Source organism: Chrysemys picta, chromosome 13, assembly GCF_011386835.1.
Source record: "Chrysemys picta bellii isolate R12L10 chromosome 13, ASM1138683v2, whole genome shotgun sequence".
Taxonomy (NCBI): domain Eukaryota; kingdom Metazoa; phylum Chordata; order Testudines; family Emydidae; genus Chrysemys; species Chrysemys picta.
The window spans coordinates 53,123,507-53,147,579 of record NC_088803.1 but is presented as its reverse complement, the minus strand read 5'-3'; the positions used below and the strand labels follow the sequence as shown (position 1 = coordinate 53,147,579).

Below are 24,073 nucleotides of genomic sequence, written 5' to 3'. Positions count from 1 at the left end.
TGGGTTCCCGGCTTCCCACGGCCCTGCTGTCAGCCCAGGGCGCGGGAGAGGGGCCTGGGCCCTGCCTGATGGTGCTGTGCTGTGGGGAGCCGTCCCACACTCCCTGCTAGCCGTACCCATTGTACCCTCGGCTCCGGGGGATGGGCGGGCCCCCCGGACGGCACGCCCCAGAAATCCTGCTGCTGGGGGCCTCGTGTTCCTCACCCACCCCACCCCCGGCTCTAAGCTCCCTTCCCGCGCAGCCCCTGACAGAAGGGATGTGCAGCGGGTGGGGCTGGGGAGAAGGGGGGACAGACGGAGACGCACGACCCTGTAGGCCCCTGGCGGCCGTAGCCAGCCCAGCGTCAGTTAGAGCAGCCCGGGGGCTGCCCGTGTAGGGGCCAACCCTAGAACAGGGAGGTGCAAAGGGGGCTTAAAGCTGTCTCTCCCCCTCCCCTCCAGACAGCAAGGGGATCAGAGATGCTGGCGTAGGGCTAGGGGGACTGAAAGGTCTCTGGGGGGAGGGGAAGATCTGGAGCGAAGCGGGGACTGCTGGAGGGGGAGGGTCAGAGGGGAGGCTTTAACATGACAAGACTGAGTGCATACAAAATTCAGTTTTACTTAAAATAACACAAAATGCCCCCTCTGGCCGTGGTCTCCGGGGCAGGCGGCAGCAGGATACAGGGGCGAGGGAAGCCATGGGCTGTGTGCGTTCTCCTGTGGGGCAGCGGCTCTCTCCACGGGGGGCTACCCAGCCACGGCAGCTCAAGCCTTGTACTGCACATCTGTGGCTACCAACACAAACCCCTGTGAAGACAAAGTGGCAGGCTGAGAGTCCGTCCGTGTTTAATGAGAGCAGCTGTGGGGTAGGAGCGTTGGCCATAGGGGGTGCAGAGTCCCCCAGCAGGAGTCGCTGATGGGTAGGTGTGAGCGAGCCCCCTGCAGGACCCTAGAGCAGGGGCACCATGGGGGGGGGGGTAGAGCTCCTCTGCCCCCCCCCCTCCCAGCACACATTCTAGCCCCAGGTGGCGCTCGAACTGCCATGGGATGCGTTCGGTGCTGCTCCCGGCTTCTGCCTTTGCGGCAGGGAGTTTGTTATAAACAGAGGCCGATTGATTAAGGTAACAAAAGACTTGTCGTTACATGACATTAAGGATCAGTAGATGATCCTGAAAGCATTGCCAGGCTCTCCAGTTAAAACAGAGGAAACAAAAGGTAGGAATAAATGGCAAGAATCAGGGCCGGCTCCAACTTTTTTGCCGCCCCAAGCAGCAAAAAAAAGCGCCGCCCCGCCGTAACACTCCCCCCCCCCAGCGCCGCCCTGCCCTGCCCCGCCAAAACACTCCCCCACCGAGCGCTGCGCCGCCGAACCCCCCCGCTGAGTGCCACGCCGCCAAACAGCCCCCGCCCCCCGCCCCGCTGCCGAATACCCCCCGCCGAGCGCCATGCTGCTGAACCCCGCCACGCAGAGCACCGCCGAACACCCCCCGCCGAGCGCTGTGCTGCCGAACACCCTCACGTGGAGCGCCGCTGAACACCCCCCGCGGAGTGCCGCGCCGCCGAAACCCCCCTCTCCCGCCAAGCACCACACCACCGAACACCCCCACCCTCCGCAGAGCACCGCACTGCCGAAGCCCCCCCCGCATGGAGCACCGCACTGCTGAAGCCCCCCCCCGCATGGAGTGCCACTGAAACCCCTGCAGAGCGCTGTGCTGCCGAACACCCCCGCGGAGCGCCGTGCCATCGAAACCCTCGCCCTCTGCGGAGCGCCGTGCTGCCAAACACCCCACAGAGCGCCGCGCCATCGAAACCTTGAATACTGCCTGCAGATGTGGTCGCCCCATCTCAAAAAAGGTATATTGGATTTGGAAAAGGTTCAGAGAAGAGCAACAGAAACGATTAGGGGCATGGTACACTTTCCATCTGAGGAGAGATTCATAAGACTGAGACTTTTCAGCTTGGAAAAGAGACAACTAAGGGGGGAATCTGATAGAGGTCTATAAAATTATGACTGGTGTGGAAAAATGGAATAAGGAAGTGTTATTTACTCCTCATAACACAAGAACTAGGGGTCACCAAATGAAATTAATAGGCAGCAGGTTTAAAACAAACAAAAGTATTTCTTCACAGTCAACGGGTGGAATTCTTTGCCAGGGGATGTTGTGAAGGCCAAACCTATACCATTGTTTCCCAATAAGAATTAGATAAGTTCCTGGAGGATTGGTCCATCAATGGCTATTAGCCAGGCTGGGCAGGGATCCAACACCATGTTCTGCATGTCCCTGGCCTCTGTTTGCCAGAAGCTGGGAATGGGCGACAGGGGATGGATCACTTGATGATTCCCTGTTCCGTTCATTCCCTCAGGGACACCTGGCACTGGTCACTGTCGGAAGACAGGACACTGGGCTCGATGGACCATTGATCTGACCCAGTCTGGCCATTCTGATGTTCTTATGTAGACCCCAGATGTATCTTCCCCCTGCTGTAACTCACTAGACCCCACTCCCCTCCCAGAGCTGAAGTAGAACCCAGGAGTCCTGACGGGGTCTCTCTCCCCGCAGAATTAGTAACAGAGTAAGAATAGACATTACAATTTTAAACCTAACCAGTGTCCCTTAAGTGACTGGCCACAAGATGTCAGAACATGTGAGTATTAGAGGTGAGTGGGGCTAATATTGATTTAATTTTCTTTCTTCTATATAGGAATTAGCAATTATCTGACGGAGCACTGTTTCTAAGCTGTCTGCCAAAAAATAGGAGAGTTTTCAGGTAGCCCCCGGAATCACGGTCAAAGATTCCCCACCCCCATCTGAAAAGACACCTGGCCATGGGCTTGGGGGTTCCCAGTGCAGACACTGGGGATGACGTGGAGCCAAGGCCATGGCTGATCCCTACCTGGTTGATTTTGACACGGGGATTCACCAGGCTGAGGTTATAGACGTTGGGCAGAGGGAATCCTTTCTTCAGCTTCTCTGGGGAGACGAAAGGAGCCCTGGTTAGGGGGGACTGCTACCCCGAGAGCAGGGACACGGGGTGCAGAAATGTGGCAGGACTCACTGTTCGCCATCGGCAATGCAACCATCCGCAGCGCAAGCTTCAGCAGGGTCTCCAGCGTCTTCACCTGCGGAACACAAGCCAGCTGGTGAGAGCTGCCACAGCGTGGGGCAGAGCCCGGCTCCGTGGGGCCGGCGGGGCCGTGCCCAGTGCGGGACAGAGCCCGGCTCCCCGGGGCCGTGCCCTCTGCTCCTGAGTCTGTGTGGGCCAGGGGGCACAGCAGCTGTCTGTGTGCTGGGGGGACACCATGGGACCCAGCTGGGCAGTGCCGGAGAGGAGCTGCGTGTGCAATGGCCAGACGTGGGGTGCTAACGGTGCTGGGGTCAGTGTGGGAACAAGGGGAAGGAGAGGCTGTATGTGAGTGGGAGCGACTGTAGGAGGGAGGGTGACAGGCTGTGGATGAGTGTTTGTGGGAGCGGGTGTCATGCCACTGGGAGTGACAGGCTGTGAGTGTGTATATATACTGTGTGCACACGTGTAACTCACACGCCTCCTGGGGGTGGTTCTGTCCCATCTAGTGGCACCAAGGCTACTTAGAGGTTAATGAATCTCCGCCAGCCTTAGCAGAGGTTCATGCACTAAGCACCAGAGGCCCCAGGTTGGATCCCGCCCGCTGACGACCCGTGTTACCCACGCCCAGTGCGCCGCGGGGGTGCGCTCTAGCTGCGCTGGGATCTGCTTGGCTGCTGGGATTTTATACTTGCAGTCAGAGCTCAACGCCCCGCGCTCCTCAGGCCAATCTCCCCTTGCAGTTCAGTGGCAGATTTACCCGAGGCAGGGCTGCGCACAATGTGCCCCTGGAAACCGCCTCGTCCTACCCTTCCCTGCCACCCGCCCAGCCCCGGCTGCCGGCATGGCTCACCTGGACTGAGCCGACATGGGACCGCACCACGGACAGGCTGAAGCTGTTGGAGACACAGAGACAAAGGTCAGGGCTGAGCGGGGTCTCCCCACAGCGGTAGCGGCTCACAGCGTCCCACGGGGCCAGGCCGGGCGCCGAGGGGGAGGCTGAGCTCAGGAGAAGCAGCGCGGCTGGGAGGGCTCTGAGTTGGGTTTCTTGCTGGGCGGGGAGGAGCGGGGGTAGAGTGGGGCTCCCGGCTGGGATGGGACCCCCAGGGCTGAGACCTAAGCCCCTGGGGTGGAGGTGTCCGGCTGGGATATAAATCTCAGATTGCGTCCGGGGCTGGGCTATAAACTCCAGGGGATAGAACCTCTCGTGGGCGAGGGCCCCTGGCTGGGACATAACCCTGGGGTTGGGGGCAGGGGAGGGGAGGCTCCAGACAAGCCCCAGACTCACTCAGTCAGAGCCACGGAGCCCCCAACCTTGGCTGAGTCGAGATGCAGCTGCCCGGCCAGGCTGGCATCCTGCCAACAAAGAGAGACGTTACTTGGATTCTTGTTATCAGCAAGAGCAGCTAAAACATGGCCCCGGAGGCCCCACAATATCCATCCCCTCCCAGAGTGCAGGGCCCCAGCCCTCCCCCAACGCCCCAGGTCGCGGAGAGCTGGGGCCATGCCAGCCCTGCACCCATACGCCTGCGCCCCTCGGAGAGAGGGATCCAGGATGCCAGGTGAGTGGGCCCAGGGCTGTGCCCAGCACTTACCAGGTCCAGCAGGAAGGCCGAGGCCAGGGTGGCATTTGGCAGGACGACGAAGGCCTCGGCTGTGCCGAACAGGGCCAGGTCCAGGCTGTCCGGGCGGCAGGTCAGCAGGGGCTGCTTGCGGGCAAACAGGTGCAGCTCCATGGGCATGTCGGGGTAGAGCTTTTTCAGCTGAGCCAGGGAGAGCAACACAGCGGCCCGTGAGATGGACAGAAACGGCCAGTGACCAGCCCCGAGCCAGAGAGACATCCCGCCGTCCGGGGCATGGGATACCATCCTTCCCACGGCCGTGCAGCCTCGCCCCGTCCCCCCGTACGTACACCCCGTGTGTACATGGCCCTGAGCCCTAACTCACACCCTCTCGGAGTGCATGACCCCGACCCTCGGCCATGGGCACGTGACCCCCTTCCCCTCTCCCGTCACGGGCGGGGGTCTGAACTCCCAGAGGGCCGAGGAAGAGTCAGGATGGGCACAGCCTGTCGGTTATGTGTGAGTCAGCCTGGGGGCCCAGCCTTCTGGTGCCCTCCCCAGGGTCGGGGTTTAACGATGCCAGGCGCAGCGGGGAGGGCACAAGAGCTGTGTAGAACTGATCAATGATGTTGTTTTTAATTGTTCCCTTTATTAATGTAACTTCACACGTAAAGTTTTATGAATGAAACAACATTCATTCATAAAACCGGTTTCCCCAATAACTGGCTACTTGAGAATTAAGCCACTTGTTGAGCTCCTAAGTCCGCTGCTGCTCAGCTCAATTAAGCTGCTTGTTAAGAGCCCCAGTTGTTCAGCCGCTGCCTTTGTAAGTTTCGCTATCGATCCAATTCCCGTTTAAATCCCTGAGACTTGCACCGTTTCAGGATTGTCACTTCTGTTCACCATTCCTTACACTTGCCTACAGTGTAACTTCTGTTCACTGTTTGCCATCCACTACTCTTGTCTATCCTGTTGTGATGCAGTAGGGAGCAGGGCGGATTTGACCTGGGAATGTTGCAGGGGGGTTGCATTGGGGATGGGGGACTTCCCTTGAAGGATGGTACCTGAGCTGTAACCTGAGCCAGGAGGGGGGTGGGAGAAGTGACACCTTCTGCCCGGGAGACTGAACAAAGGAGAGGAGGAGCAGAGGGGAGGGGGGAGAAAGCAGCTGGAGAAGTTTTTAGTTTCAGTTTGGGGCTGGGTGGTGCAACGCAGGGAACCCCGAGATGGGGCCTAAGCTCCCTAAACCCCCCAGAAGGACTTGATTTAGGGGTTCTGGTTGTACCTACATGCTCTGCTTGGGACTGTGTTCCTGTCATCTAATAAACCTTCTGTGTTACTGGCTGGCTGAGAGTCCCGGGGAATCTCAGGAAGAGGGGTGCAGGGCCCTGACTCCCCCACACTCCGTGACAATTGTAACTTCTGTTCACTGTTTGCCATATTATGATTCAAACCCCATTTTAAAACGCTTACTCCATTTTGTAACAGCTCACTGCTGCAAACCTTCATTGTTGCAAACCCTGCTGTAATCTTATTAGTTTAGTTTAGATGTGTGAATGAGGTATGTATGAATGATGGAATCAACCTCCAGCCCCAGCCTGTCCTGATGAAATAGAGTTCAAACACCAAGGGCTGAAGATGCAGACAAGAGCCCCAACAAAGTAAGAAGAGTCCACCCCAAAAAGAGAAGAACAAAGGTACAATAGAAGGAAGATCAAAGCCAGGTCCAAGGCTGAAAGTCACGGAGTGATCAATCACCAAAACCCAGAGGCAGCGTGACACAGCAAGACCCATAGACTCTGAATTCAAACTAAAGCCAACAAAAAAGGATGGGTGAGATGGGAGACTTTGGAGGGTAACATTCTGCTGCCAACATGGAAGGGCATCGGTGCATGCCCAACAGAGACCCAGCTCGTCCTTGTGCCCGGCTTTCCTGGCCAGTTAGCCGCCACAAGCTACGAACCCAAGCTACATTCAGGACTGGTAATTATCTAGCTAGCAGCTGCAGAACATTTGGTGTGTGTGTGTCTGTGTCTGTGTGTATAAGTATTAAGGTATTAGCTAGTGGTTATAGATCAAATTGTTATCATAATAAATGTGACATCTTTGTCTTGCCCCCTGAAACGATCCTGTGTAGTTTTGTCTGCATAACAGCTGCCCCAGCTGACTCACCTCTGGGAAGAACAGCCCCACGCTCCGTGTGTTCAGCCGGACGGGGGAGTGCTTCGGGATCTGCAACACAAACACGCGAGACACCGGGTTGCTGGGGGAGCATGTGCCAATGCTTGAGCAACAGCCACCCGGGACAGGCGGGGGAGGCTGCCAATGGGCGGGGCGGCCTTCTGCCTGGAGCTGCTCTGCCCTCAACTCCCCTAGGGCTGCCACCTCTGAGATGCAAAAACCCAGGACATCCGGGATGATGCTGAGCCCAGAAACCTGCCAGCTGGCAGCCTGCACTGAGCACCTGTACAGCTCTCCCAGGTCAGCAACCTCAAACGAGGGCCGAGCCTGGGAGAACCTAGACGGGTGGCAACGCTGCGGTCCCTCCTGGGCACGGCTGGGGCACGCTGGCTTTGGTGCTGCACCCGCTCCGTAGATAAACAGCCTCCCCTCCAGCCAGCACTGAAATCATATGGCAAAATCTCCTGCAGCGACTGGATGCAGCTCTCGGGAAAGATCGGGTCTCCTGGGGGAGCTGGACAGGGCCTGAGCGTCACCCTGTTCTGGGGCTCAAAGAGCAGGGGGTGCGTTCACCGCACCAGGCATGGAGGAAGGGGGAGATGTACTGGGAGCTGCTTAGCCAAATCAGGGAGAGGAGGGGGCTCCCCGCTGCTCCCGCCCAGAAAGCAGAATGGCCCCTCCCTCGTCCTACATCGTTGGCTGCCCCGGTGCCGTACCATGTCGTCCCTGAAGTTTTTCCGCAAGGCCCCCGCCGTGAAGTAGACGAACGCAGCTGAGTTGGCCGAGAACTCGGAGAGGCCGAGGAGCAGCATGTGGTCACCCTCGTTGGGCAGCAGGAAGGGGGCGGGGGAGAAGGGGCTCTCTCTGTGCTTGCCCACGCCATAGAACTCACCCTGGAGGGACGAAGACAGGACATGTTACGCGCCACTCCCCGGGGATGGGGCGACTGCTGGGTCAGGCCTGGGTGGGCCACTCAGGAGACAATCACAGCAACTGCTGGGCAATAACGTGGATTTGGGACTCAGCCACACGTGTCTGGCTCTGCTGGCACGTCCAGGGCGGTCCACAGAACAGCAGATCTGCGTTAGCCTAACACAAGTCACTAGGCTCAATGCAAGGGGGACAGGGGCGCTCTCTGGCCTGGCAAGACAGGAGGTGAGAGCAGATGATCTAATGTCCCTCTGGCCTGAGAAACGCAGGAAGCTGCAGGCTCCATCACTCCAGAGACAGGCAATCAGCCCTAATGGGGAGCGACCGAACCTGACTGGGGTCAGGGGTAGGTGTGGGTCCATGTCTCACTGGCAGCTCTGCCCAGGGAGGGGTGCAGTGCCCAGCCAGCGGGTCTGCACTCTGCGTAGGCAGCACTGCCAGCAGGAGAGTCATAGGTTTAGATGTTCCCACTTTGCCCCTGAAGAGCAGATTTTCCCTTTACAAACGTCCCTTTTTCTCAGCCCAGGCAGTCGCTTTATTGCTTGGCAGGTGTCCTGCTCCCAGCAGATCCGGGCCAGAAGACGTCCACAATGTTCTGGGAAGTCTACCTCCTCCCTGAAGGGAGCCTGGTGCCCAGCCTGGCTGCTTTACCTTCAGGTCCATGTCTCCATGCTCCCTGGCAATCACTGGCTTGTTCACCAAGGAGTAGTCAATTGCAGCAAAGGGGTCGATCTGGGCTGAGACTGCAGAGAAGCCAGAGACAGAGGAACACTGCAGGACAATCCAAAGCGGTGAGTCCTCAGATCCCCTCCCAGGTCCATAGCGCCCAGACAGCTCGTCTGAGTCAAGCCCGACGCCCCCCGGAAAAGGCTGGGGGACCAGCCTGTCTTTTTTCGTTTCTTCTTAATCACCAGCTGAGTTGAATGCGCACCCTGGATTCAGCCTGGGCTGCCCGTTCCCGTCCTGCTCCCTCACACGCTGATTCCCCACCTAAGGATTTCGTGATATTTGCCCCAATTCTCAGGCTTTCAGACGACTCATCCCATCTGCCCCCCACGTTGCTCCAGGTCTCCATGGCTCCCAGGTCCTACCTTGCATGGTCTTCAGGACTCGCTCCAGATCACTGATCCCTTTCCCGAGCTCAGGACAGAGCTGGATGGAAAAAGAGACCATTACGGATTCAGAAACCCTTTCCCAGGGGAAAGAACAGGCCAGGGGCTCTTGTGGGGCCATGGAGGAGCTGGTTCGACAGAGAAGCAGGGTCAGCCATAAGGGGAATGGGACGGGTGTGTGGATACGTTCTAATCAACTCCTGTTTAATTTCCTGACGTCCTTTCCTTGTTGCTTTCTCAGGCTTAGAGCACTCCTCTGGACAGAATGGCCTTGGGGTTCTCAGCTGGGTTTCAGATAGAAACACTGATACAATCCCCACCCAGGAGCTGCTCTCCACTGCCCCAGGACGAAGAGGTGTCCAGCATGACACACAGGGGCAGGGATGGTAATGGGACCATATTTTGCCCCATGTACCAGGTACGTTAAGCAGGAGGCCTGAAGTGACTTGCACTGGTACAATAAGGCTAAGTGTAACACACTGGCCAACATCTCGCTCTAGTGGCCTGATCCAATAGTGGATAACAGCCTACCATGCTGCCAGCGAGTGGAGTTACTCCTTTAGCTCAAGCGAGAAAGGTCTGTGCCGCTGTGCTGAAGGTGTAGGAGCAAGCCCTGCTGATAACCTTGTACCCAGCAGCTCCCCTAGTAGCAATGAGCGAATGAGTTTAGTGCTTGGCAGGAGAGGCCGGGAAGGAAGACACTTGTTCAGCATTTGCGGATCTCACCCTCCTCCTACCTCCCGAGTCCTGGCAGACAGGGCCGGGGAGCTGCTCTCAGCAGGGTGAATACTCACCTGCCTATTTACTTCATACCGCAGGGGTGCCTGGAGAGCCCCCGTGAACAGATTGTAAAGCCAGCTGTGGGGAGAGAGAAGGAGAAGAGTCAGTGCTTAGCACAGAGCTATGGGCGGGGTCTCCCGAAGCACTCAGCGCTGGCCCAGTTCCATAACACTCCCAGGGCTGTCTAGGGCAGCACCCAGAGCATTGGCAAATCCCACTCTGAACAGTCAACCTCTTCAAAGCCTTGGGACGAAACTCCACTGCCCTCCATTCACTATCAAGTGCAAGCGCTTGCAGTGGCATCTTCCTGAGTCTGCAGACAGCCTGAAACCACAGCTCTAGGGGATGTGACCTGCCCCCATTCATCTCCAGGGGATACTGACATTTACGCCTATGGCGCTGGCTCACCACGACCCCGATTTTCAGTGATCTAGGTGTGTCACTGTCTGCCTCGTTTGCACAATTTCAGACTGGGTAACTGCACGTGGCAGTGGCCAAGCAAACAGGCAGGCTGCGCACCGGCCCTGCAGAGACCCGCGTCGCCTTTCCCCAGGTCTGAGGCTGAGGACAAGAGTGACTTGGCCCGTTTCTGGCTCACTTAGTACACAAGGGCCATATTGTAACCTCCCTCTTTGTGCAGCTCTGCTATTGGCCAATGGGAGATCTGGGGGGATGGAGGGATTTGCCCCATATGTCATTGGCCTGGCCACAGACCGTAAGTAAAAATGTAGTTTGGCCTCCCATGGCAGAGTGACTCTGACACCCTGACCGACCCAGAGGACTAAAACCCTGGACATGATCTGGTCCCAACTCCCGCTCTGAAAAGACTGCTCTGAACCTGTCCCCATCTCCCAGCCAGCCCCGCGGTCCAAGCCTCAGCGTGGTGCTTTGCACACCAGGTGCAGCCAGTGAGCAGGCCCGGGCTCTGTGGGCTAGAGAGGCCGTGATGTGCAGAGCGCAGCCGCCCCCCCCCCCCAGCGAGTGTGCCCCCCCTGTAAGGGGGCTGACAGTATAAGCAGCCTAGCTGAGCCCAGCTCGGGGGTAAGGGATGTAGCAGGGCCTCAGAAAGCCAGAACTCACCTGGCTCCATTATGGAACTTCACATCCAGCCTGCCAATGCTGGAGCGGCAGTTGGTGCTCCACACCTGGGGACGGCCACTGTCATCCCTGCTCACCCCCAGCTCAGTGGAGAGGGACAGGTCGCTCACGCTCAGGTCGAAGGAGCCGCTGTCGGGTCTGGGAAGGGAGGAAAGCACAGGGCAGTTTAGCACCTGCCGGCTAGTGGAGCTCGGTCTGCCCTAGCTACGGGCCCAGAGGCTGGGGTGAGAGCCCCAGGGAGACGGCACTGGAGAGCGGAGTCGGAGCTGTACCTGCAGAGGGAGAGAGCTTCCCGCACTGCCCTGAGCTGCAGGGACTTCCTCCAGGGGTTGGGGGCGCAGTGCCCCCCAGGACCCATCCAGGCCTTGGCCTCTCTGCTCAGCTGCCCACAAGGCTGCCAGCTGTGCCCGTGGTTTCTGTGAGGGCAGTTGCCCCCCTAGGAGCTGCACTCAGCACCCCTTGCCCAGAATGTGCCACTACCCCAGCACGGAGTCGTCACCTCCTTTCCCTACCTTCTGTTCCATCGCCCCAGAGCAGCACCTCCCAATCTGCCCCTCTCTCCCTGTACCTGTGCAGCCACGGAGGGGAGCCAGGGCATGGCAGGAGAGGTTCCCTCTTGCTCCTTTCCCTCCCTTCCAGCTATGCTCCTGCACCAAGGTTCAGGTAGCAGGAACACCCCCCAGGCTGTGTCACCGATGGCCCCGGGGAACAATATGTCCGCAAAGGAGAAGGCATCTGGTGCTCCCTTCCCTTGGTCCCTTTAGGAAAGAGACTCGCATCTTTTTAGACCCATTGCCCAAGCGAGGAAATGAGGGCTCTGCAGGGCTTGGGGCCCCCAACCAATGCCGGGCCCTGTGAGGGGGCTAAGGAGCTGGTAATCATTGCAGGGGGATCAGTGCTCTCAGCACAGGCAGGAAGGAGGCTCAACGTTACCCTCTTGGGGTTGCACCGCAGGGCGGCACTGGAGACAGCAGCCGCAAAGCGGGGCCCCGTCCAACTGCTCCCCGGAGCAAAACTGGCCTCTGGCCAGACCCTGTGTCAGCATCTCTAGTGCCAGCGCCAGCCCCCCTGCCCTTCCCACGAGGCCACGGTCAGGCTGGGCAAGTCCCATCTGCAGGTGTGCGCCCCAGAGCCCCCGCCCAGTGGAGATGACCCAGCTCTGGTTATGGTGGAGAATAGCACATGGCATCTGAGCTGGCTCTGGCCCTGGGTGGGAGTTTGGGGAGCAGAGGGGAGTGTGGAGGTGGGGTCCCCGTTGTCCCTGGGGCTATGGAGGGCTCCCAGTGGCCGCACCAGCAGCAGAGCAGCTCTTACACAAACAGGACTTTCACTCGCCAGACACCGTGGAGCTGGATGTGGGCATTGCTGACCACGAGCCTCACGCCTGTCCCCTCGGAGAAGCGTACGACCGACTCATTCAGCTGCAGCTCTTGAATCTGGATCCTGCAAAGCAGCAGAAAGACCCATCAGCCCGACTGCCCTAAGGCCAAATGCTCCCCCACGCGCCCCAGGGACCTCGGGAACTTCCAGGAACCTCCGAGCCACGCTCTACAGTGTGTGTGGCTGGGGCATGGAGTCCTGGGGCTGCCCTCTGCACAGCCTCTCTGGCTGCTGGGTTCTCGAGAAACTGACACCTGCAAGTGTGCGTGTGTGTGTTTGGGGGGGGGGGTTGTGTGTGAGTGTGTGTGTGTGCACGCACACATCTGCATATGGATGTGTGAGTGCCTGTGTGTGTTCATGCGGGTAGGTGTGCATATGTATGTATGTGTGGGTGTTTGGCCACAATTTTCAGAACACTCGGGGAGCAGCACTGGTTTAACAACGTGGGGAAAGGGACATTTATTGCAGCTGCTGCATCCTGGGAGTGTGGGAGAGAGAGAGAAAGCAGGTCAGATCTATGGGTGTGTCGTGTGTGTGTGTGTGTGTGTGTGTGTGTGTGTGTGTGTGTGTGTGTGTGTGTGTGTGTGTGTGTGAGTGTGTGTGTGTTAGAGCGAGTCAGGGCAGAGCTCTCTGGGTGGGGTGTGAGACAAGGAAGCAGGTCAGTTGGGATCACCTATGCAGGGGAGATGAGCGTGTGGCTAAGAGGAGGTGAGAGACACTCCCAGAGGGAAGGCCAGGGGGAATGGGAGGCTTTGAGAGGATTTGTTAGCGGAGGAAGTTCAAGAAAAACACTCCGGTGCCTAATTTCTAATGCACCTAAACCAGCTCAGTGCATCGAGCTCCAGCCCTGGCCACCCGGGTGCAGTTTGGAGTCACAGCAGTTGAGTGACAGTGGGCACTACCCAGAGGGCAGGACATCTGACTGATCTTGGAGGCAAAGGTTACAGGTTCTGTGAAGCAGCTCGTGGCTCAGAGCTCCGGCACCGTCCTGCGGCCAGGGTCACTGAGCAGGAGGTAAGACTGTTACAGAGATGGCCGGCAGGGACAGTCTAGCCAGCTAAAATACCCATCACCGCAGCATCTGGGCACCTCACCATCTAATTGTAAGTGGGGGAATAGTCCCACTATTGTGGGGACCTTTCCTGGTTTATACACTACCCCGGTGAAATGGGCTAGCGAAAGGATCTGAGTCCTTGCTCCCACTTCCTTTACACATGGGCCTGCCTGACCTCAAGGGCTCCCCTCTTCTCTCCCGTGTGGCAGAGTCCTCGTAACCCGACACGGCTGGGCCCAGGATTCCTGCAGGGCTGGGCCCCTAGTCTTGTCGTGGTCACGTCGGACAGGGGCTAGGGTGTCCCCACTCCGGGGCACTGTCTCTGCACCAGACACTTCCCTGCCCCACTGCTCACCGCACTGAGTTCAAGCAAATACAATTTTTTAAACAGCAACCAATTTAAAAAAAAACGGGGTAGTGAAAGGGAAACATGTCATCCTGTCCCGTGGGCCTGGGGCACCACACCCGGCCGTCTCGGGGGCGCTGGGATGTTCCCAGCCTGCTCCTCGCAGGGCCCACGCCCCTGCCCAGGCCCTGGCTGCGCTGCCATGACACCAGGGCTTGCACCCTGCTCTGGCGGTGCCCACACGCCCGCAGGCGCTAGGGGGCAGGGCCCGTCCCCCCAGCCTCGCCCCCGTCAGGGTCACGAGCCCCTCCCAGCCCGGCCTGCAAGGCCTCGTGCCTGGGGCATCCCTGCGCTGGGCCCGGGGCTCCTGGACTCCCCAGCCGCTCATGCGCCCGGCTCTGCATGGCCCCGGCCCTGGCCCCGGCCCTGGCCCCGGCCCCAGCCCCAGCCCCAGCCCCACTCGCACCCTGCCTCCAGCTCAGCTCCCGGGGCTGCTCCTCTGGCCCCGGCTCTGGCCCTGCTCTCAGCCCAGCCGGGCTCCTGCTCTCCCCTTAGCTCTGCCCCTCCGGCCCGGCCGTTCCACCTCACACGGGACACCATGCTCCTGGCTCCCTCATTGGCCTGGCTGCCCTGTCAATCAGCCTGACCTGGAGCATTGCCCTCTCCCCATTGGCCCTGGGGACTGTCAGTCTTAGGGTCCTGATTTCCCATTGGCCCGCCCCCTTTCTTTTGGTACTGGGAGAGGATCAACCAAACAACCCGCACAGAGTTCCAGTGCAGGCCCCACAGTCCCCTTACATAGTGCACATGGCCCAAGGGCACACAGGCAGTCCGGGGTGGAGCAGGGATTGAACCCAGCTGGTTCCTGCACCACTGGGCCACCCGACCGCAATACCGTGGTGCCAGGCAGCCCCGACCCCGCAGCTGAGAACGCCAGTCCCGTGGCATGGAAGGGAGGGAACACCCCCTCCGATGAGATCCCGCCTGTCTCCTGCGGGGTCGGGGCCCCAGGGGAGTGGCAGGCCATGGGGGGAGGGCATTCTCTCATTCCATACGGATGGATGGATGGATGGGCGGATGGATGGATGGATGGATGGATGGATGGGCGGATGGATGGATGGATGGGCGGATGGATGGAGGGATGGGCGGATGGATGGATGGGCGGATGGATGGATGGATGGATGGGCGGATGGATGGATGGATGGATGGATGGGCGGATGGATGGATGGATGGATGGATGGGCGGATGGATGGATGGATGGGCGGATGGATGGACGGATGTGTGAGGTGGCAGCTCCTGCAGCACTAAACTAGCTCACGTTGCCCATGCCCAGCCCCGAGCGACTCTCATCAAAGGACCCAGGAGTTCCCGTGATGAGCCCGAGGTGTCCGGTGCAGAGGGCCTGGGAGCCCCACTGATTCTGTGGGGAGGCGGGGCAATGAGTGCGTTCCTGGCCCCAGCACCAGGGAGAAGGAGCCGCGCTCTTACCTGGACACGGAATAGCCCACGTCCCCGATGAGAGGGATGTTGTATGAACCATTCAGATCCGGGAAGTGCTCCTTCTTCAGCAGTGACTTCACCGCCTCCAGGCCGAACTGCTGACCTTGAATCAGAGAGCAGGCTGGGGTCACGGCGGGGCCTATGGAGACCCTCCGGGGCCGTGGCAGGGCCCACAGACAGCCGCCGGGGGCCGTGGCTGGGCACTGTGGGGAGCCGCCGTGGGCCGTGGCTGGGCACTGCGGGGAGCCGCCGTGGGCCGTGGCTGGGCACTGCGGGGAGCAGCCGGGGGCCGTGGCTGGGCACTGCGGGGAGCCGCCGGGGGCCGTGGCTGGGCACTGCGGGGAGCGGCCGGGGGCCGTGGCAGGGCACTGCGGGGAGCGGCCGGGGGCCGTGGCAGGGCACTGCGGGGAGCGGCCGGGGGCCGTGGCAGGGCACTGCGGGGAGCGGCCGGGGACCGTGGCTGGGCACTGCGGGGAGCGGCCGGGGGCCGTGGCAGGGCACTGCGGGGAGCCGCCGGGGGCCGTGGCAGGGCACTGCGGGGAGCAGGTGGGGGCCGTGGCAGGGCACTGCGGGGAGCAGGTGGGGGCCGTGGGAACAGGAAGGCGGTGACAGTTTCACATCCTCCCTCCACGCTGCCCCACGGCATGCAGGGGAAGGAGCGCTCTGGGAACGTTCCCCAGGCTGGCTGAACCAGGTCTTCCCCCTCTGTTCTACAGCACGGGCTACAGTGAGTGGTGAGGCTGCCCCAGAGCGTGGATCCCAAGGAACAGATGCCAGCCTGTTCCTGGCTCAGAGGGAGAGCAGGGCCCTGGGGATGTCTCCGGGCTGAGAGCACAGGCCACAATTCCAGTGAAAAACAAACAGGGTAATAACTGACCGTACTCCAGGCCCTTCTGTGTTACTCTGCCTTTCAGGCCGGCATTGGTTCCCTCCACCCGACAGCAAGCGCCCAGCAGAACAAAGACAAATGCCCAAACCATCCTCTAGGACCGGAGCTGGGATCCTCTTCACCACCTGGAGCAGGGAGACAAAGGCACGCGGCTAGCAGCATGTGACGGCCCAGCGCTCCCAGCACCCATGGGAAAGCTACAGGCCTGGCGCTTGCAGCATGGGGCTGGGTTCCCAGCTCAGCTCTAAAGCATGACTTTGGGCCAGTCCTTTGCCGCAAGAGCCCCGTCCATGGGAAACCACTTTTCTCTCTCCCCACGGAGCAGCTTGGCAAGTCTGGAACCGTGAAGACAGCCTGGGGACCCGTGAATACAACCCTAGCCAGTACCTCAGCTCCTGAGGAGACCCGTCACTCCAAGTGCACACCCGGGGATAAACCCAAGACATGACCCCCACATTTTATATGGGTCGCTGGCTGGAGAGGACACGCTGTGATGTCCGGCCCCCTTGGATGACTTGGCAGGAAAGCTTTATCTCTTGTGCTTTCCACTGTTACTGATACTTGCAACAGTGCCGTTTTTCACAGCGCCTGTGACGCTAAAACGCTGTTTCTGCGGCCTGCCAGCGAAACCGCGTCCTTTCCCCACACAGTGACTCAAAGGGGAAACCGAGAGAAAGGCCCGGCTGATGGATTTGCCTATTTCCCTCCGAGCCCCTGATTGCAAAGGTGATTTTTTTCTCACACAAGCTGTTGGGGAAGCAGCTGCCCTTTGCATGAACACAGAATCCACACAGTCATGCACGTGTTGGGGGTTCATCGCTCACTGTTTGCTAGTTATGAATCACTCTCCAGGCACCCAGGCAGGCGGCAGAGCTGACATCCTGTGCCCAGGATGAGCGCTCACACTCCAGGAGCGAACAGTCCCATGACACAGTCCCTGGGAATGGCCAGGCCGGATCAGACCCAGGTCCGTCTTGCACGGTGACACTAGCGGGGCAGCACCGGGTGCTGCAGAGGCAGGTGGGCGATGGGGGATACTCTGCCCCTCCCTATTAGAATGTATTATTATCAGTGCTGGTCGGGGGAGCTTGGTACAGGAGTTGGCCCCATGGCAGCGGCTGCCCCACTGCCCACTCAGATTTGGCCCTGCAGCCCCTCCAGGACGGGGGCCACGGCCCAAACCTGAGCAGTGCAGAACCCTCCCCGCACCAGCTTGTAATGCCACTCACTCCGTTTGGGCCCTCCCGTCCCCTTGTCGGGATGGAGCTGGCGGTGGGTCCACCAGGGCTGCTTCTCCTCAACCCTGCTGGGGGCCTGACTCCTGCATCAGGGCTCCCTGCCAGGGGCCTGCCTGGCCTCACCCCACCTACAGCAGCCCCATCCGCTCTGCTCCACCCGCAGGTCTCACTCAGCCACCACCTCAAGACCGGCTTCAAGTATGGGGGGCTGCATTGAGTGCCCACACGAGGGAGTGGGCAGGAGGGGAGCCCTGGGGGGGAGGGGGTGATGCCAGGGGGTTCAGTTGTGCATGCCGTGTGAAACGTTTCTGGGGCACCCCAGGACAAACACAGAACAAAACGATGGTCCCTGCTCCAAACCTACAGTTTTGGTGGGTCTCATCCTAGTCTCGAATAGAGATTGGCTGAAGCCATGAAGCAGGAGGTTTGATAGCCCTGCCACCATTCTATGCTAATCCTGGGTAGTCTTGTTATCCATGAAATGGCCAATCCCTTTGTGATTCGTGCTAAATTCTTGGCCTCAATGGCTCCCTGTGGCAGAGAGTTCCACAGTCTCCTCTCACATTGTGTGACAAGCATTTCCTTCTAGCAGTTCTGAATTTCCTACCTTTTAATGTCATAGGCTGTCCCCTTGTTCATGTGTTACAGGAGAGGGAGAACAGAGGCTCCGATCTCCCTTCTCTAGGCCATTTGTTATTGTATAGAAGTTTAAAGGGGACAGTGATCAATTCTTCAGCACGTCCACCGAGGGCAGGAGAAGAAGGAATCAGTGTAGGTTGCAGTTTAGGTTCGCTAGTAGGAAAAACATCTAACTCTAAGGAGAGGGACACACTGGACCAGATTATCCAGGGAGGTCGTGGAAGCCCCAGGAAGGTTTTTTGGAACAGGTTAGACAAACACCTCTCAGAGGTGGTCTAGGTGCACCTAATCCTGTCTCAGCTCAGCATGAAGCAGAGCCGAGCTGACCTCTGGAGGTTCCTCCAGCCCTACATTTCTAGCATTCTACAATCCTTACTCGTCTGCTCGCTAAGGCAGCGACCCCAGTTGGTGCAATCTCTCTTCAGAGGAGAGTCTCCAGACCCTGCTCTGGACCCCTCCAGTTCTGCCCTCTCCTGTGCACCATGGGTAGCCATGGGGCTGTGCCATTGCATGGAAAAGACATTAGAATATTCTCCATATTATTCCCTGTCCCGTTCCTTAGGAACTCTAATATCTCAGCCGTGCTTGCGAACGTACTTGTGCTTCGAGCAGAGTCCCCATCACGCTGTCCACAATGTCCCCCAGCTCCATCTCCCAGCACTTCAAAGGATCATAAGAACATAAGAACGGCCAGACTGAGTCAGACCAAGGGTCCATTTAGCCCAGTATCCTGTCTCCCGACAGTGGCCAATGCCAGGTGCCCCAGAGGGAATGAACAGAACAGGTCATCCTCAAGTGATCCATCCCCTGTCGCTCATTCCCAGCTCCTGGCAAACAGAGGCGAAGGACACCATCCCTGCCCAGCCTGGCTAATAGCCATTGACACGGCCCTAAGGGTACATCTACACAGCCACTAAACCACCGCGGCTGGTCCAGGTCAGCTGACGCAGACTCGGGCTTCAGGGCTGTAAAACTGCCGTGTAGACATTCAGGCTTGGGCTGGAGCCTGGGCTTTGGGACCCCAGGACATGGGAGGGTCCCAGAGCTCCGTTTTTAGCCCTGCTGCCCAAGTCCCGTGAGCCCCAAGTCAGCTGACCTGGGCCAGGCGGGGCCAAGCTGTGCGTCTTTTCGCTCCCATATAGATGTGGCCGAGGTGACCAGCTTGGGACCAACTGTAGGTTCAATAGAGTCACATCAGCTGCTCGGCCAACACTTGTGCCTGATAAATGTATCGATACAAATCTGGAACCAGGGACAAGCGACGCGTAGACAGAGCAAAGGGCTAAACTCAAAGTCAGTTCATTCCCACCGAACAATTCCAGCTTCGTGAACCCTGGGGCCAAAAGATGTGCAAGCCAAAGGAAAGAGAGGGGACTGGGGAAAATCCTGGGGGCGGCCTTCCCTTCTGCTAACTGTGTCACACACAGAGCAACTCCCGTTCCCAGCTTGCAGCTAGATACCTGCCAAGTGAGCGAGGGGATGGGAAGAGCCACGGGACACAGGGGGATCAGGAGCCGTCACCTCTCAGAGCAACTTAATGCCAGGTAGTAACTGTGCAGCTGGCCCACTGGAATCACTGAGAAGACATCCATGGGCCGCAATGGGCTTTGGTCAGCTCCTCAAAGGTATTTAGGCTGCTGACGTCCATGGAAATCAGTGTGAGTTAGGTGCTGAGGACCTCGGAGGACCTGGGCCATGATGCCTGCGTATGTGGGAAGAGGAGCACCAGAAATACTTCGGCTAGAGAGCACTACAGCAGGTGATACCAGGACTAGGTACCTGCTGGTGTGGTCCCCCACTCTGGCAGGGGACATCCTGCTTGGGGGGCACCTTGAGTAGGATTTTAAATGTTTGAAGGAATAATAACCACTCACATGCAACCCCCAGAGGCTGACGTCCGGGCCCCACTGGCGTCAGTGCGAGTTTTGCCATCGACTCGGCTCTTGGTTTGACGTCAGTGGGAGCTGTTCCCCAAGATTTGACCCCTAGATTGTGAGTGCCCACTTCCCTCTTGGCAGAAAGAAGCACCGGTCATGCCAAGATTCCTGGCAGCCTCTTCAAATCTGTCACTTGGCAAATCTCACCTCCTGTCCCACGCAAGGCGCGGCTTAGCTACTGCGCATGTCTGACAATACGGACACCAGCACGCGCCCGGTCCTGCCTCGCTAGGAAGAGACCAGCTAGAGTGGAGTCAATGACTCTAGCCAAGACTGAAAAAACCTAAACTGGCAAATCGCGTCCCCTCTAGAATTACTGCCCCATAAGGAACCCTCTGAACCCAGTCTTAATAATCATCGTAGCTCGTACACCCAACACTTCGTAGTGCTTCCAGAGAGAGTGTCTTTCCCACGAGGAGCAGAACCCCCCCTGCCTTCCAGCAATATCAGAGGGCTTTGCCTTGTGCCATGCCCTACCAGCTTGACAAACACAAGGGACTTTTCCACACCTTGTTTGCAGGCAGGAGGCAAATCAGGATACAGGTGCCAGACGCCCCGTGTTTCCTTGCAGAAAGGATGGAGGGGAGCACAGGCTCTCTGGGATTATCCAGCCATATTGCCCCAGAACATCCCCCTGGTACGTGTCTATCTCCAGAGCTCACCCTCCCCAGACCCGCCTGACAATCACTTTGGTCTCCAAGCCCCGAGAGGGCTGCCAGTCACCGGACATAGGCCGTTGTCCACAGGAGGAAAGCCATTCTTTCTGCTTCTATCCTTGGCACTTCCGGACTCACTGGTGACTTGAGCAAGTCACTTGGCCTCGCTGGGCCTCATTACCCCAGCTGTAAAACAGGGTCAGCATCACCTATGCACCTACCGGCCTCTTGCTGGCTAACGCGTGCCTGTTGAAATGTGCCAACTATTATCATAGCAGCAAACAAGTCCCTGATGCCCGACTCCGGTCCCTGCTGCAGCCTGGGCAGTTATTGCAACCCCTGGGAGTCACAGGGATACTCACCCACTCTTCCCCCCTATGCCAAGATTCCCCCCTGCTCTGGGTCGCCCACGCAGCGTGTCTTGACCCAATCATTCTGCGCAGCTATGGACAGACAATAACCACTAAGACGAGCCCCAGTCTAGCCTTCGGGTCCTGACTGCACTGCACAGCTAGAGGAGTGAATTGTCTATGACCCAGCACGAGTCAGCCGGGCTCCCCAAATCCTGGCTTAAACCTTCACCGAGCCCTCGCTGCAGAAGGAATGATGTTGATACCTGTTCGCTTCTTGGCTCCGAAGTCCTTGCAGTGTCCAGACTGCTTGATTCCAGTGGGTCTAAGTCCCAGCACCAGGACAGCTCCTGTTCTTATAGCCTGTGTTGACATTCAAGGTTGCCCAAATTCTTGACGGTCTGGTTGAACCAGAAAGGCGCCAGGTTTCCTTGCTCCTAATCTCAACAACACTGTCAGTTCCCGCGCCTCCAGCTGAGTCACTGCCAGCCAAGCCGGATAAGGAGTGAGTGGAGCTGCCGCTCCCCTGGCATTGCGGGCATGGCCTCGCTCACTGGTGGTTCACACCTAGGGGCCATGCGTCTCCAACACGCAAAGAAGTGCCCGGTCCCCGTGTTAGGCAAATCCCAGGATGGATCATCCTGTTAGAATCTGCTCTCCAGTGAACAGATGCTGGCCAGAGTGTGCTCCAGGACTGGGGAGAACACAAGCACCTTTGCATGGCATCGCTGCGGCTCCCCATCCAGAACTCCGTTCCCACGGACATCGCTTCCCTTCGGGCTCTTCCCACGTGCACTGTCTCCGTTCTGTGCACGCCGCCACCCTCGCCGTGTGCGCTTGCTTTTCCTTCCCTTAGGAACTCTGGGCTTGTCTGATTGATTCTGCTGGAGCCTGGCGTACCGGGTAGATTAGCCATGTCAGAAGAGACGCAGAGCAGTTTCGGCAGCCCGCAGCTGGGGGGAGAGGGGATGCTGAGCCAAGGGTGTGGGGACCGGGATACAATGCGGCTGGCGCCAAACAGGGTCTGCCTTGCGATGGGACCTGGAATGAGCCCAGAACAGACACACCCACCCTTAGCTCAGACTGAGACATGGATTAAACACAACTAGTTCCTTCTACCCGACCGGACCGTATCAGGCCTCACTCAGCCACACTGGGCCAGACTAGCTGCTGTGAAACCCCCAAATCTGCGTGTTGGGATCTTGGCCTCGCATCCCTCCCCAGTCCAAGTGACTGCTGGGCTCGGCTGCAGTCACCAGCCCATGGACCTTGGCAGCAGAAACCGAGGCACTGCAGAGGCTGCCAACTCGTGCAAAATTCCAGCAGATTTTTCTTTATTTCGAATACGACAAGGCCACCTATGTACAGCCCAAAGGAGCACCAGAGGCCTACGGAGGGTTCAGCCAAGGGGAGGGCTCACTGAGTGAGCAACGGTGACCCGTTTCCTGGCGCAGTGTGACCTTAGCTGAAATGCAGCGGTGCTGTTTAGAGACTCCCTAGCTGCACATTCCCGGGGACCAGGGCTCAGCTCGTTGGGGTCCTCGCCGAGCCTTCAAACACTGCCTCCATCAGGGGCTGCACCTCGCTCACAAGCTGGGCAGGGAGACTTGAGTCCTGAGGCCTGATTGTCCCCTTTGAAGCAAATGAAGAGTGAGGACCGGGCACACGCCCGTCGTCCAGAGCTGCACTGTGAGCAGCAGTGAGTGGGGGCGGGGGGAGGCTTTAGAGAGGCCAGATGAAAACGAAATGCATCCAAATGCCCCTGATTCACAGCTCCTGGGGCCCCACTCCCAGCAGCTTGCCCAGGCCTAGAGCAGTGAGCGCTGTGGCACAGACAGCGGGGCGGCAGTGCAGTGACTGCAGCAGAAGCAGGAGGCCGGACTGTACCGGTGTGGAAGCTGCCTGCAGGATCCGGCTGCAGCCCAGGGCCCCCGGGGAGGCGGCAGCTCATGTCAAGTGGGGCGAATCGGGAGAGCTGAGGAGACGCCCCCCCTGACTCGGAGCAGTGGAAGGGTGCAAACGCCTCTGCTCTGTAGCACGGCGCAGAGCGCTGCACACGCAGTATCAGCCGCACTGCCCGGTTGACGGGACGTGCAGAGCAGGGGCCACTCACTCTCCATCATCAGCGAAGCCCTTAAGGAGCAGGGCTCAGACCTGGAAACGATGCCAAATCCCAAAGCACACACGTTCCACTGGTGTCAGTACGGCAGCAATATGAAACCCACTGTCCTTCCCCAGTGATCACTGCAGCACCGCGAGGGCCAGGCCCTGGGGACAGGGGGCATGGCCAAATTGCCTGAGGCAACTTTGACTTGTTCCTTGTCTATGCAGCAGGGAGGGGCAGTGTGTCGAGTTCAGCACACACTGCCACAGTGGCGCCAGGACCCGTTTCCAGTGGCGCCAGAGAGCCGGGCCCGTGCTCACAAGGGGCCCCCGCCTGCTCCGTGTGCACTGCGCCCCGAGACCCGGCCAGCCTGGCCAAGGGCTCCTCTCCGCCCCCTGGCCCCACCTGCCGGCTCCTCTCTGCCCCCTGGCCCGACCCCAGTGCCCCTCCAGCTCCAGGCCGTCTCTGCTTCCCACCACCTGGGGGGCCCTGCCTGTCTCCCCGGAGCTGAGCCGCCTGGGACTGGTGCAGGAGCCTGGCCTGTCTCGATCAGTTTGGGGGCGGGTGGAGCAATGTGGGGGGCTTGGCTGGGCCCCTCCAGGCAGGTGGGTCCTGAGGGAGCCTGGCTGGGGCAGGCTCTGGCCTGGCTGATCGCGTCACTCCCGAGGGACCGGAGCGATTCCCGGGGCTGGCTGCGCTGCTGGCCCAGCCCGGCACACACAGCCGCCTCCCAGCAGGGCCGGTGAGTGTGGCCAGAGGCAGGGGTGGGGGAGTGGATTTCTGGGGGACCTGGTGGGGTGCTGGTCTGTGAGGGGGTGGGGAAGATGTGTGTATTGGGGCACTAGGGAGTGGGGGTTCTGGGTGGGGTTCTGGGCAGTTGTGGTGGGGCTGTGGGCAGGGGGGCGCTGGGCAGAGGTGGTGTTGTACAGGGCGCTGTGCATTAGTGGAGGGAGTCTGGGGGGTCCTGGGCATAGCAGGTCGGGGGGGGAGTGTTTGTGTTGGGCGGGGGAGGCTGTGTGGCACGGCATGGGCCTGCCCCCAGGGGAAGGGGCACGCTGGCACCAGAGGGCCAGACTTTCTCCTTTGCTTTGGTTAATCTAACACACAAGTCATTCAGCTGAATGCTTGGAAAAAGGTAAGGGGAGTGGCCCGTGGGGAGGGTTTGACTTGGCCACACCTCTTTTTAGGAAGGCCACGCCCACTTCTTATTACTGCACCCTGGAGAAGGGAATGAGCCCCATAAATCACCTTCCCCGTCTGTCTGCAGCAGGTGGG

At 59.2% G+C, this 24,073-nt stretch overlaps 1 protein-coding gene across 3 annotated transcripts; it reads right to left on the bottom strand.

Annotated features, from left to right (window-relative positions):
- Nucleotides 1-578: 578 nt before the first annotated feature.
- Nucleotides 579-24,073, bottom strand: LOC101943137 (bactericidal permeability-increasing protein-like). Of its 3 annotated transcripts, none has more exons than XM_065566301.1 (16): nt 20,961-24,073; nt 15,863-15,999; nt 14,974-15,088; nt 12,020-12,148; nt 10,688-10,843; nt 9,622-9,685; nt 8,807-8,867; nt 8,367-8,458; nt 7,502-7,678; nt 6,777-6,836; nt 4,638-4,805; nt 4,331-4,398; nt 3,896-3,938; nt 3,037-3,100; nt 2,875-2,951; nt 579-786 (listed from the first exon to the last, which is right to left on the bottom strand). In XM_065566301.1, exons 2-16 carry the CDS (start codon nt 15,963-15,965, stop codon nt 745-747), a joined length of 1,419 nt encoding a protein of 472 aa, XP_065422373.1. In that variant the 5' UTR covers nt 15,966-15,999; nt 20,961-24,073; the 3' UTR covers nt 579-744. The 3 variants fall into 3 exon arrangements, with proteins under 3 accessions (XP_065422373.1, XP_042698538.2, XP_065422375.1); XM_042842604.2 differs by lacking the exon at nt 20,961-24,073 and adding an exon at nt 16,262-20,951; XM_065566303.1 differs by lacking the exons at nt 14,974-15,088; nt 15,863-15,999; nt 20,961-24,073 and adding an exon at nt 13,952-14,234.

Bases quoted from the DNA above. Each gene is read 5' to 3' on its own strand.
- LOC101943137 (XM_065566301.1), bottom strand. From the start codon at position 15,965: ATGGTTTGGGCATTTGTCTTTGTTCTGCTGGGCGCTTGCTGTCGGGTG. The intron at 12,149-14,973 runs GTAAGAGCGCGG...GCTGCTTTGCAG, and splicing joins GTGGGCTATTCCGTGTCCAG to GATCCAGATTCAAGAGCTGC. The intron at 787-2,874 runs GTAGGGATCAGC...TTGTCTTCACAG, and splicing joins CCCGTGTCAAAATCAACCAG to GGGTTTGTGTTGGTAGCCAC.